At 43.0% G+C, this 14,706-nt stretch overlaps 1 protein-coding gene across 2 annotated transcripts in view; it reads right to left on the minus strand.

Moving 5' to 3' along the window:
* Positions 1-14,706, minus strand: part of LOC126035455 (E3 ubiquitin-protein ligase RNF38-like) — a 229,360-nt gene that overhangs the window by 128,756 nt on the left and 85,898 nt on the right. For both annotated transcript variants that reach the window (XM_049794063.1, XM_049794060.1), the window contains one exon: positions 6,841-6,911. Coding sequence is in view for 1 of the 2 variants with exons in the window: in XM_049794060.1 (XP_049650017.1) it covers positions 6,841-6,911 (71 nt within the window). In the remaining variant the exon portion in view is untranslated. The remainder of the gene's footprint in view (positions 1-6,840; positions 6,912-14,706) is intronic.

Here is a 14,706-nt window from a genome sequence, read left to right on the forward strand (position 1 = left end):
TGATCACTCCTTGGCTCTCCAGTTGGCGAATCAACTTGTGGATGGGAATCAGAGAGTCTCGGTTGGTGCGATATTGCCACCGGTGCACCGTCGTGGTAGCAATTGGCACTTGTTGTTCTTCAACCTTCAGCAACCCCACAGTCAAAGGGCCTTGAGAGAGACCAGGCAGGGTAGACAGCTGTTCAGTGCCCTCCGTCTACAAGGCAGCTATACCAAAAGCCCATCGATACCGCTTTGGGTCCTTAAAATACCCTCTCCTGAGATAGTCTATGCCAAGGATACACCGAGCCTCTGGACCAGTCACAATGGAGTGTTTCTGCCATTCATTCCCAGTTAGGCTTACTTCAGCCTCCAATACAGTTAACTCTTGGGATCCCCCTGTCACACCAGAAATACAGATGGGTTCTGCCCCTTTATAACTTGATGGCATTAGAGTGTACTGTGCGACGCTGTCTACTAGAGCCTTATACTCCTGTGGGTCTGACGTGCCAGGCCATTGAATCCACACAGTCCAATAAACCTGGTTATCCCTTTCCTCCACCTGGCTGGAGGCAGGGCCCCTCTAATTCTGGTTAGAGTATTCAGTATTCACTTCTCGTAAAATTGGCTCAGAATTCCCTTCAAGAGGATCAGAAATAAGATCAGCCCTTCTACTCTGTTTGGAAACTGGAGCGGCATTTTTTCTGGTAGAATCCCCTTTCGTGGTGGTTTTTCCTCGCAGCTCACGTACACATGCATTTAGGACCGAGGTAGGTTTTCCATCCCATTTCCTCATGTCCTCTCCCTGATCACATAGGTAAAACCACAGGGCACCTCGCGGTGTGTACCTTCTATATTCTCTCTCTTGGGCAGAGGAACACTCACTCCTAATAGCTGAGACATTGGTCCTTACAAGTGTGGAGTAGGACATATCCTCTTTGATTTGTTGGACATCCTGGGACAGCTTCTCCACAGCCGAAATGCAGGCTTGTAGGGAGGAGGAGAGATTTTCTTCGTATTGACGGAATTGGCGAGCCACTTCCTCCACTGTTGGTGCCTCTTCATCCTTCCAGGACATTACTGCCAATGCGTTGGCATAGGACAATGGTGCGCTCTGTACAAACTTCCACCACATGGGTCGTGCGCATTGGACTTCGTCTGGATCTTTGGGTAATTGTGGGTTGTCCGGGTCATGATGAATCGTCTCTAGCACAGCTAATTCCCTCAGATATTGGATACCTTTTTCCATGGTGGTCCACTTGCTTGATTGACATATAACATCTTCCTTAAAGGGGTACCTTTCCTTCACACTTGACAGGAGTCGCCTCCAGCGGCTGATGGCTTGTGTCCCTCTTCCAATTGCCTTGTCAATGCCACCTTCCCTGGCAAGTGATCCCAGCTGCTTGGCTTCCCTACCTTCTAATTCCAAGCTATTAGCCCCATTGTCCCAGCATCGGAGGAGCCAGGTGATAATATGCTCACCTATACGGCGGCCAAAATCTTTTCACAAATCCCGCAGCTCACTCAAGGATAGGGACTGGGTTATTACCTCTGGTTCTGCCTCTTCCTCCGGTTCCCGTGATGACCCTGGTTCACCTTCATCCTTCGCTAAGCGAACTGATTTTTTTGTATATTTCTTTTTCTGTACGGGGGCAACTGATACTGGTCCAGGTTGGTCCTCTGGTTCAGTTGCAGTATCGCTCGCCGGGTTTTGGATAACTGCAGTGTCTGTCGCCGAGGTTTGGGTAGCAGCAGTGCTCGTCGGTGGGGCTGGAGGGACCGCAGTGCTCGTTGCCATGGTTTGGGTAGCTGCTGTGCTCATTGCCGGGGCTGGAGGGGCTGCAGTGCCTGTTGTTGAGGTTTGGGTAGCCCGAGTTCTCGTCGCCGGGGCTGGAGGGGTCACGATGCCTGTCGCCAAGGTCTGGGTGCCTGCAATGCTCCTTGCCGGGCCTAGAGGGGCCGCAGCGCCCATTGTTGAGGTTTGGGTGGCCGCGGTGCTCATCGTTTTGTTGTTAGGTCTAGAGACTTTCTCTTCCCCTTGAGGGTACTGAGTAGTGTCGAACAGGGCTCGATAGGCATGGGCCAGGCCCCAGCACGTTGCAGTGATTTGTATCTCTCTGGAGCTGCCAGGGTGACAGCATACCTTTTCCAAATACTTTACTAATTCTTCTGGATCCTGCACTTGTTCAGGGGTGAATTTCGAAAACATTGGAGGTGCCCACTTCTCTAGGTACCTGCCCATACTACCCCACACACCCTGCCACTCATAATTATCCAGCCTTGGGGCACATCTCTGGGTGATCTTCTTAAATAGCTGTTTAACTTTAAACGAGAGCTGAACCACATTCAGAAGTATGCTAATTCCTAGCAGTAGGGCTAGGACCGTGCTAGTCCCAACACCCCAGGAGTATTCAAATTTTTCAAAATTCTCAAACACCATTGTAACTGGACTGAAGGAGAAAGGAGGGGGGAAGAAAGGTACCCCACCCATAGACTGGTTTTCCAAGGAGGAAAGGTAAATGGTATAATTATTAATAGTTTCTCACAGGTGGCTCCCAAAGTACAGAGGTGACAATGCTGAGTGCAAATACCGGATTAATCCCACAGACGATGACTTTATCATACCATAAACCAGTGTTATACCATACATCAAAGCGAAAACCTTAATCCACCTCCCACGGATGATAAGCAGTAGAAGAGGAACTATATACAGCAAGCGAGGTGATACATAACAGAGCTTTAAAAAACAGAGCAACAACTCTAAGAACACATAAATCAACATAATGAACACTTGGAACAAATTTGTTTTAACAAGCTCTGGTCAGGTTTGTCGTTATCTCAACCCTTCGTGCCCCACGTTGGGCGCCAAAATGGTCTGTCATGGTTTAACCCCAGCCAGCAACTAAGCACCACGCAACCGCTCACTCACTACCCCCCCACCCAGTGGGATGGGGGAGAAAATCGGGGGGGGGGGGAAAAGTAAAACTCCTGGCTTGAGATAAGAACGGTTTAATAGAACAGAAAAGAAGAAACTAATAATGATAATGATAACACTAATAAAATGACAACAGTAGTAATAATAGGATTAGAATGTACAAATGATGCGCAGGGCAATTGCTCACCACCCGCCGACCGACACCCAGCTAGTCCCCGAGCGGCGATTCCCTGCCCCCCCACTTCCCAGTTCCTATACTAGATGGGACGTCACATGGTATGGAATACCCCATTGGCCACTTTGGGTCAGGTGCCCTGGTTGTGTCCTGTGCCAACTTCTTGTGCCCCTCCAGCTTTCTCGCTGGCTGGGCACGAGAAGCTGAAAAATCCTTGACTATAGTCTAAACACTACTGAGCAACAACTGAAAACATCAGTGTTATCAACATTCTTTGCATACTGAACTCAAAACATAGCACTGTACCAGCTACTAGGAAGACAGTTAACTCTATCCCAGCTGAAACCAGGATGGGTAATTGCCAGATTCTCCTATACAGTGTAAGACAGTTTCACATTTTCTCATAGAAAAATCAAAGATAAAACTGACATTTGGGGACAAAACCACATATATCTCTGCAATGTTTCCAAATTGCATTCTTCCTGTGTTTTGGACTAGTTTTACTTTTATCAGCTTTTACAACTTGGTGTTCTAATTTTAGACAGAATCAATACCAATAAGAAAGGTGGATTCCCCCCTCCTGCCTTCCAACAAACATGAAAACCAAAAAAGTTTTAGTCCCTTTGTTCTATCAATATGGAAACAGATCATATGCCATGCAACTCAAAAAACGTTATGTAGTCTTCTGGAATTTAAACCTGCTGTGTTTTCCCCCACCCTCCCAAAATTTTGTGACATGCCAAAAATGGAATTCCCAACTGAAAGTAAAACAGTTTTTTAATTGAACATACATTATTATCTTCCCTGAATTTTCTCTTAACCCAACCACTAATAAAAAGATGATCTTCACCATAATGGCAGGAAGTGAGGAGTGTTAAAAAGGAAGGAAGTTCCAATATGGAAGTTTGTACATTAGTGTAGCTCTGAAAGGAATTTACCACTGCTTGCTCCTCTCCCCAAAGAATCCACTTGGAATATAGCTCACAAGGAACAAAAGAAATTTATGAATATGCAACATGTAAAAGGATCTAAAGAATCTTCATTTTGCTGTCTTCTACAAACATTACTACCAACAGATGTATTGGCAATGTGGCAAAACCTGTGGAATTTAAACTTACTCTACAATTATAATTAATGCAGCTGGGTATAAAACCTGTGTCTATGTACATAGTCAGCCCACTTAGTCATCAGTAGAACACTCCCAGGAACCCCCCAGACAGTTTCTGCCTAGATGAGATAATTGACCAATTGAGAAAGGAACTCCCTTCCCAGGCAGTCCTGGCTTCATGTTGATAAGATAATCAATAGATTGACAGGAACTCCAGCAGCAATTCCTGCTTTGCACAGATAAAGTAACTGACCAATTGATAGGTGGTATTTGTATGTTTATATATGTTTATTATTGGATAGGACGACAGTTAAGATAGTTTAACTACTCAATAGAAACTGATCATGCATATGCTAGAGCGGTATTGTAGGACCAGGAGCCAGCTAGACTATGAGAATTTACAGAGCAACAGTTTAGGGAGTCTCTTCTGATCCAGCTGAAGATGCCATTACAAGGATCCTTGCAATTGAGACACCTGTCAACATCCAGACAACAACTGGCCATCCTGTTTGACTGATTCCCCAAATGAGCATTACCCTATGCAGAAGACTGCATTAAATCAGTTTCTTTAAATAACACTCAGTGTGCAAGTATGCAACAGCACACAGTGACTGTACAACTGAATCCCAACCACAGAATCTTCATTCAGCTCTAATACTTTTCTCTCTTCCACATTTCCACCATCTGTTCCACACTTCTGATGTATCACCTAGAAGTGACCTTCAACCCTGTCAAGTTTCCAAGACAGACAGCAAAGGCTTCCTATTGAAGAAGCACATTACATAAGGCAAAGCTACAACATAATCCCTAACTTTCCTTGAAAATAGATCCAACACCATAGAAAAATAAAATAGTTTAAAGTAATGGGACTATTTTCCCCCCCTCCTTTTATAGGTAGAAAGAAGCTTTTCACACCTTGGAAACACCATAAGGGAAAGTAACTGTCTTACTCTACCATAGTGAATGATTGCCAGGGCCCAGAGTGCACCAACAGACTCTGCAACCTCTCCCCCCCTCCCCACCAAGGGTTTGTCTGCCTGCACTCAAGGCCAGCTCTGACATAGCACAGTTGTATAACCTGGGATCAGACTGCTGAGAAAGAGCTGGGAAAAGCCTCGGTGCAGGGGCTACCCCTTTCGCTCAGGAGCTGCATTTAAGTTCAGGCCATTGGACCTCGGTCCTTGCCTGAGCTACACTGTAGGTATACTATGTACACTTGTACCTGGCCATGTACCTTGTTGATCCTGTCCTTGCCTTGCTGACTTGATTTCCTGGTTTGACCTTGGACCTGCCTTATCACTATGTCCTTGCTTATCACTGGACTGTAACTGACCCTGGTCGCTGTCACCAGACCTGCTCTGCTTTCTTTGTTCAGGTGTTGCGAGACTGCACCCCTTGTTGTTGAGGCTATTGCCTCTGTCTGCCTTGCTGTCACCCTCAGCTCCCAGCTCACCTGCTCTTGTGGAGCAGCTACTGTTGCTGCTCCCTGACAATGACCACCAAATCAACTAGAAACTTTAAATATTTTTTTTACCAAGTTGTAACTAACATGTTTGTCCAATATTTGAAAGCTAACTAGACTCCAAATCTGGACATATTTCCAAATTATGAAAAAATGCAGAGTCATTTTGAAAAGAAATGTGGTTTTGGAATGGTCTGAAAATGCTATAAACAAACTGATTCTTAAGTTATTCCACCAATTCAAAACACAAGGATTTGTGTGGTTATCAGAGCACTGACAGGCAGCTAGCATTCCAACTTCCAAGAAAGATTAATTAAATTTGACTAATACATGCCCTTTCCCAGGCTTCTCAAGGCAGCAAGAAAGCTTATTAGACAGTGTCAAACTTGAAAATAATGCAATACGTTACATATTGGACTAATGTTAATCAATTTGTGATATTAAGGAGAGGAACTGTTAAGGAAAAATCACAAAAAAGAACAGAAACATGAAAGCAAGTCTTGACAGTAATCCAACCTGAAAACTTTTCCATATGTATATTACTGATATATCATATAGCCCACATATACATTACTGATATATCACTGAACATAACAATTCCAATGCACATCTCTACAGACTGAAAGCAATCCAGTGTGCAAGCATGATCCCTTGCTAAAAGATTAAGAAAACACTTGGATGGTGCTAGATAGGATAATATTTTAAAGCTAAAATAATGAACAATAGGTTCCTGTCTGTAAAACCTGGAGTTGCCATCTCCAAATATAGAAAAGCAAGCTATTGCAAAAAAACTCTCAGCATTGTTAACTAAACTAGCTCAAACCTCAGAAGACACAAATGATACGAGTAAGACACATTACTGTGCCTGATGTATTAACTATGACATTACCACTCTTTTATCACCTGTGAGGGTCAGTATGGTAAACCACAAATATTTAGAATAGCAAGGGAATGCGAGCAAGAAGAAAAATATGCTTCAAGACAAATATCTCCTTAATCAACTAAAAAGATTGTCTTGAGTGAAGTAAGTACATATACTTCTTAAAAAGCCAGAGAGATTTCAAAGTGTAACACTGAAAGTTAGCTACTGGGCCTGGAAAACAAACACTATTAGTACAGTAAAATCAATGTGATTCATAAAAAAATGCACCCTGTAAATGGAACACTTATGCAAATCTCACCTTGTCACTGTCATTGCTGCAAATGTGATCTTGATGGATTGACTGGCATCGAAACGAAGTGCCAATGCTACCTACAAGAGAAGTGGGGAAGGGAAAAATTCATTAAAATGAAAACCCAGTTCCTATGAACACTAAAAATAAATATAGACAACTGTACCAGCCAGAAACTATTTTTACATGGCAGAGATATTTACTTGCCAAACATCTGTATCAGACAGCTCTTATATTCAAGACAATAAGCAGCAGAGAGACATTTTTCAGTGTGCCAGCAATAACGTCACCCAGATTATTTTTTTAAAATGTTTAAGATAACAAAACTAGCGCTGGTTCACAAATCCAAAACAAACATATGCAATAAAATGCATATGCACAAACTTAAGTAAGGACTAAGCTGTACTGAACCAAAATAATTAGTAGCTGGGAACAGGTTTTGGCTAATGTGCAAATGAATACATGTACACAGCCTGTACACTGTGGAAAAAAGTCTACCTCTTCCCATTGAGCAAAGACACTTAAAAAACCAAAAAAGTAGAAAAAACAGTCTCATTTGTAACCCTTCGTTATTACATGGTTTCCTTGCGGAAGATGTACCTAAAGCTTTTCCCTAACAATTTCTCACTGTTTTTGAAGTTTTGAAATGTGGATAGTTTTATTTTGTAATTTCACATACAGCAATTTTATACATCTTTGTGGTCCACATTGCTTCGGACCATAAGAGGACTGATCAAAGATCTTGTAAGAATGCTTGACAAAATACAGACCAGGCACAGGCAGAAATCATTGCCAGTGCAAGGTGTCCTTAGACACCTCTCCCAACACAGTTATTTGGGAAAAAAAATTTATAATATGTCATTCCTTATTGCCATCACTACTTTAGTTAAACAAAAATTTATTAGACATTAAAATTGCTTTCAATATTTTTTCTTGCTTTTAAAGTAGAAAGTCAAGAATCATATGTGGGCTTCAGTTAATTGGTTGAGTACATTCACTTTTCTGTAAACTTATTTTGTTCAATGACATGATCTTCAAAGTTAATTTTTTAGAAAAGTTTTAATCCCTCCATTTTCAAATGGAAAGAATGCTTAAGAGCATATCTTTTAGTTATGTACTCCCTCCTCAAATAATCCCATAACTGTATTTTCGGAAAGAAAAAAATAGTAAAAAAAATTGGTAGAATGTCCCTGTTAGTCTGAACACCCTTCACGCATTATTTCAATACACTGAAATTGTTAAATTGTTACAGACTATTTAAGTAATATATAAATGTAATAAATGGCCATTAAACCTAGATAGATTTTTGGCTTGAACCTAAAAAATTGATCCAGCTGTCACAGCTTTTTAAAACTGTTAGCATTTCTGCTCACAAGCAGGCTTTGAAGTGAATCTAGATTTCTGTGGTGGCTTAACACTGGCTGCCAGGTGCCCACCAAGCCACTCTCTCACTCCCTCTCCTCAGCAAGACAGGGAAAGCTCGTGGGTTGAGATGAGGACAGGGAGATCGCTCACCAATTACCATCATGGGCAAACCAGACTCGACTTGGTGAAATTAATTTATTGCCAAATAAAAATAGAGTAGGATAGTGAAAAAAACCACCCCAAACCAAAACCTAAAAGCACCTTCCTCCCACCCCTCTTCTTCCCAGGCTCAACTTCACTCCTGACTCTTCTACCTCCTCCCCTCTGGACTGGCTAGGCCTTTATTATTCTCCTCCACTGCATTTAAGGAGACTGAGCAACGATACTCAGATTGGGAAAAAGGGGGTCCTTTCCCTCACTAGAGCAGTTAAGGAGGCTAAAAAGCTGTGTACCTCACAAGATGTTATAGTACAGGGCCCTTTCCCTCTCTTAAATTCAACCCTCAATGGGTCACCTCCTCTGGAGGGAGTAGCCCAAAAGGCCACAGTTAGGAAATGGTATGCATACCTAGAAGGGATAAGCCAATTGCTCCCACTAAAGGAGGGTCCGGTTAAGATTTTCAAACTACAGCAACCTGTGAACCCCAATTCAACCTTGTTGGGTCAACCTTATAAACCTTCTCCGATTGAGGAGGCACCTGAATTCGTGACAGGCTCAGATGTGCAGGGGTTTACTGACAAGGCAAGGCTCTTTGGAGCACGTGGCAGGTTGATTACATTGGTCCTCTGAAACCATCCCATGGGAAGAAATATATTTTGGTAGGGGTGGAGGTAGTATCAGGATTGTTTATGGCAACAGCCATTGGCACAGCCACTGGAGACCAGACAGTCCAGGTTTTGCAAGAATGGTTTGGTATTCTACCTATTCCTGAATGCATTCAAAATGATAATGGGTTGCATTTCACAGCCACAGTGGTACAAGACTGGGCGGGAGGGGAAGGCATCAAATGGGTGTTTCACACACCATATTATCCCCAAGCTAATGGTATAGTTGAGCGAACCAATGGCTTGATCAAAAGACATGCTTATGTCTCACGCCATAACTGGGAGATGTGATTACCACAGGCAGTTTTTACTATTAATAACCCATGGGGAAATTATGGTAGTCCAAAAATCAGAGCATTTTGTCCTATGGAACCATTAAGGGGCAAGGACTCTATACCAGATGACCAGAGACACCAGTTCCCACTGGGGACATACGTGGGCCAACCTGTCATGGTGAAACTGCCCTCCATTGGCATTGTTCCTATGACCCTAATAAAACCCACAGGCTTATATGCCTGGGAAGTCTTAGATGGGAGCGGAAAAACTCACCACATCAGTGCCCGATGGATAATCCCGGACTTCTAACCCTGTGACCTGGTTTTAAGACTGAGGCCTAGCTTTGTGCTTTCTTACAGGACCATGAAGAAACGAGCCATTCCAGTGCTTCTATTGATAGCGATGATGGTGGCAAGCGTGGATGGTGAAGATCTGGATGATAATGTCGTGGCAAAAATGATGGTGGGATTTGCTCGAATGATGAACCTGACCTCTGTAACGGTTTGCTTGCCTACCCCCAAATCAGCTGAAGACCCCTTACTGATTTTTGTGCAGGACATCAATATATCGCAAGCCCTTGAGCTCACATGGGAGCAATGTAACAATTACAGCTGGAGGTTCAGAGAGGACGGGGGAAGAGGTTATACTTATGTTGTCTATAGTTGGTCACCAGGCGCGGTAAATGCTACTTCGGTATGGAACGCCAGATGTAATTATATCCTCCAACCAACCCATGAGACCACGGGGTGGAGCTGGAATGATACTACACCGTGCCTGGAAATTCCATGGGGGGCACTGACAGAGCATTCTAGAACTAAGTTTACAACTATCAGCCTTAGCCAATGCTACATCTGACAGTTTGAGACTCTTGAACAATCAGTTACAACATATCAGTAAAATGACCATCCAAAATTGAGCCGTACTGGATTTGATGCTACCAAAAGAGAAGGGTGTATGTGGAGTTTTGAACCTGTCGATGGACGACTGCTGTGTTCACATGCCGAGTGTGTCAATGCAGCTTCAAGATCAAATCAACAAAATAAAGAAAGTGGCAAGAGACTCAGAGGCAATTGCTTCTGCACTAGGGACTAATTGGCTGGGAAAGGTTTTTGATATGTTCAGATTTTCTTTGACGGGATGGATGATCAGCCTTCTCCAATCTTTAATAATGCTTGTAGTTATGATTATTGTTATCTGTATTGCAATAAGTTGTATCAAACGCGTGGTAGTGAAGTCTGTACTAACGGTTAAGTATACTCCCTTAAAACCTGTTCGTGTGCTGGATATTCCTATGTCAGATATTCCACTCTAATTCTAGACCAGAATGGAATGATGACCCACAATGAGCATCAAATTCATCAGACTGCACTCCCTTTTAACTTTGGAGGCAAGAGGTGACTGTACCACCACTCCAAGGAAACCAGTCAAATCGTGACTGTGGTCACGGGGTGGATTGTGTGGCAGGTACACCCGCCCTGACAGGAAACGAAACTTCTCCGGGCAGGGAGGAGAGGAAAAACAAACCCAAACCCTAGAGGCCACCGGTTGAAAATTGAACTGACCAATCCAAGACACGCCAGGTACATGTAAGTGTTGACCTTTTGGCCAATGGGGATTAAAATGACCACAGATCAGATTTGACAAGGGTATAAACAGGGCCCTGCCGGAGGACATTTTGAGTCAGTCCTCCTCAGAGCAGCGGGTCTGCAGTTGGGGACTCTCCCCTTGGGTCGGGATGCTGCCCTAGGTAACTCCTGCAGGTTGAGAGCCCTCATCTTTTAGGTCAGTGATATGCGCATTTTGAGTCATCATTTTTAAACCTTAAGAATTCTTAAGTCAGCTGTGTAGTACTAATTCCCCTTACATCATTGAGCCTGTGGTTTACTAATGTTATCGGAGTTTTAACTAACTTTTTTACTGAAGAATAAATATGAGTTTTAACACCTGTTCAATTTGATTGTGTGAGCCTCTGTAACAAAAGCCAATAATCTCCCGAACCTATAAGCAGCAGTACTGAGACCCTTTGAGCTCTCCTGGACTGCAGCGGGCTGTGACCAGCATCTCCCTCTGAGTGGGACATCTCTCAGAGCTCACAAACTTTCCTGTTTGTGAAGATTGGAGGTCTGTTGCTGAAAGCTGACAAGACATGGGCTGATAGTCTTTGCTCCTTGAGGATAAACCCTTCACCCACTGAGGAAGATGCCAAAGCATTTGACGTGAATATTTTCACTGAACTCAAGGGGAATTTTTAACAGGTATACGTCTTTGACTCGCTTATATGTATATCTTAGTGTCTTTGTGCAATTGTGTGTAATTACCTGAATATTCTATAGCAAGTATATTACAAATACTGCTTTTCAAATCTATACATAAGTCACTGTCGTGAACTTTATTCAACTGTAAATGAATCTCAGGCTGCTATTATAATCCCTTTAGACATAAACCATTGACCAAGTCTGAGACTAGGAGTCGATCCAGCCACACCTAGACTCCAGCAGGAGTTTAGAAAGCAAGGGGGTCTTCTCTGAACCTTGTGACTCAATGGGAGGGTCTCCCCTACCTTTTTACAAATTCCATCTGTGTACCAATCATGATAAATCAATTCTAACCCAATTTTTCCTTTGTATGTTTCTCTCTTATCCTTTTGCGTTGACAGTTTCTGTATTCATAATTTTAGTTTGATTCTAACTTAATGTCCTGGTTTCAGCAGGGATAGAGTTAATTGTCTTCCTAGTAGCTGGTACAGTGCTAAGTTTTTGAGTTAGGTATGAGAAGAATGTTGATAACACTGATGTATACAGTTGTTGCTAAGTAGTGTTTAGACTAAAGTCAAGGATTTTTCAGCTTCTCCTGCCCAGCCAGCAAGAAGGCTGGAGGGACACAAGAAGTTGGGAGGGGACACAGCCAGGGCAGCTGACCCAAAGTGGCCAAAGGGGTATTCCATACCATGTGATGTCACATCTAGTACATAAAATGGTGAGAATGGGGGCGGGGGGATAGCCGCTCGGGGAGTAACTGGGCGTCGGTCAGCAGGTGGTGAGCAATTAAATTGTGCATCACTTGTATATTCCAATCCTTTTATTATTACTGTTGTCATTTTATTAGTGTTATCATTATCATTATTAGTTTCTTCTTTTCTGTTCTATTAAACCATTCTTATCTCAACCCACAAGTTTTACTTCTTTTCCCGATTTTCTCCCCCATCCCACTGGGTGGGGGGGGAAGTGAGTGAGCGGCTGCATGGTGCTTAGTTGCTGGCTGGGGTTAAACCATGACACTTAATTTTCCTGTGTACATTTCATCCATGTATTAAGTAATAGAGTGAACCTCGCCATTGAATTCTGTGAAGTCACACTTTTATAAATTCCTATTAAATAATTTTTGCTAATACCCTTCAAGGTGATTCTTTAAGTGGTCCAAACCATGCCATTTGTGACAGAGCGGCTGAGGACACTGGCTTTGTCTAGTTTGGAGAAAAAGAGGCTGAGGTGTGACCTCATTGCTCTCTACAGCTTCCTGAGGAGGGGAAGTGGAGAGGGAGGTGCTGATTTCTTCTCCCTGGTATCCAGTGACAGGACGCATGGGAATGGTTCAAAGCTGCATCAGGGAAGGTTTAGACTTGACTTTAGGAAACATTTCTTTACTGAGAGGGTGGTCAAACACTGGAGCAAGTTTCTTAGAGAGGTGGTTGATGCCCCATGCCTGTCAGTGTTTAAGAGGCATTTGGACAATGCCCTTAATGATATGCTTTAAGTTTTGGTCAGCCTTGAAGTGGTCAGGCAGTTGGACTAGGTCCCTCGAAACAGAAGTATTCTTTTCTTTTCTTTTCTTTTCTTTTCTTTTTTTTTTTTTCTTTTCTTTTCTTTTATCAGGAACTTCCCCTGATTGCCATGACTTTTTGAAGATGATAGAGACGAGCCTTGCAATGACAGCAGCCAGCTACCTCAGCACCCTTAGATGCATCCTATCTGGTCCCATGGACTTGAGTATGCCTGTCCTGGCCTACAGAGCTGATATCACTCAAGTAATTAGGGTGATGTCAGAAGCCCACAGTTTGACCTTCAGTATGTTGCTATGTAGTTGTTAGGGATGCAACTTCTGTTAGATAAAGCACAGTTAGACAGGTGTTATGAAAAAAAAAATGTGTAATTGGCAGAAATAGCAGAACTAAACTTATACAAGAATATTCGCCTGGCAACTCATTACATCAATCAACAAGCAACAGCTCAGAGTGGTCCATCAACCAGTAAAGATAAAACAACCTGGAAGAGTCTCTCCACCTCATAAAACTGATCCACCTCAGCTCAAAGGGGAGTGGCACAACTCTACCTTTAGGGACACCCGACCCTGGAGAACCTCCAGGGATGCCTGAGACCAAGCTTGCATGGCCGGAACCATTATGCTCAGCACCCTGACTACTGACAACCAACATTCCTGTCAGCAAGGAACAGGGAAGTAGAGATAACCAGTTTTCTATAACTTTGTAGTGTTCTTTCAATTATTAATCACTCTTTCGCAGAGGCAATATCTAAACTCCTTCACACAGATCCAATTATTGCATAGTAATTAATATGTACATTTAGTCTGTGCTGACCTAAACCACAACATTAATAAAAATGGTGTCACATGTGGGATCTGAGGGAGGTTTTGGACTGTGAAAAGAGGATTGTACAGCTGTAGTACTGCCCAACGAATGTCTGCAAGGCTGAGACTACCTACAGCTGCTGAATTAGTTTGCTCAGGTGTAATTTTGCAGAAACTGAGAGTGGGAACTTGGGGTAGGAGTCTGGTGGGAAGCACACTTAGTACTCCTTGAGGTAGTGTTTTATTGGTGCATATAGGATAACACTAACTTCTACTTGATATAATGTGTCAATACTGTATATAAGATACCACTACCTCCTACTCTATATAGCATGTTAATAGCGTATATAAGATAGCACTAGCATTTTGAAACATGTTCAAGCATAAAACAGTAACAAATGTAATGTAGCTCTTTCCCCTTCCTGGTATGTCTTCTGTAATCACTCAGCATCTCCCGGTATATAGTCCAGGAAATCCTTTCTGCGCTGTCCGAAACATCCTTGGTATGAAACTGTACTTCTTGGAAGGCGGAGGGGCTGAGACACTGTGTACTCCTTGAAGAGCAGTGGGAGGAAACAGGAGTCAAGGTTGTGTAGCTGTGCTCCGAGCAGCAGCATATCTTAACACTTCCTCTCCTGGGATCCATGCAAAGAGGTTGTTTCTTGCAACGGTTTCTGCCAGGCTGGAAGAGGATCTGAGAACAGTCACACAAAACACTAATGATGTAAGAAACTGAAACCACACAACCCTTAAATAGGGACTGAAAGACTGATTTTAAATGAGTAGAGGAAAACCTACTAACCTATTACGATGCTGGGGTGTGGAC

This window comes from Accipiter gentilis, chromosome W (genome assembly GCF_929443795.1).
Source record: "Accipiter gentilis chromosome W, bAccGen1.1, whole genome shotgun sequence".
NCBI lineage: Eukaryota > Metazoa > Chordata > Aves > Accipitriformes > Accipitridae > Astur > Astur gentilis.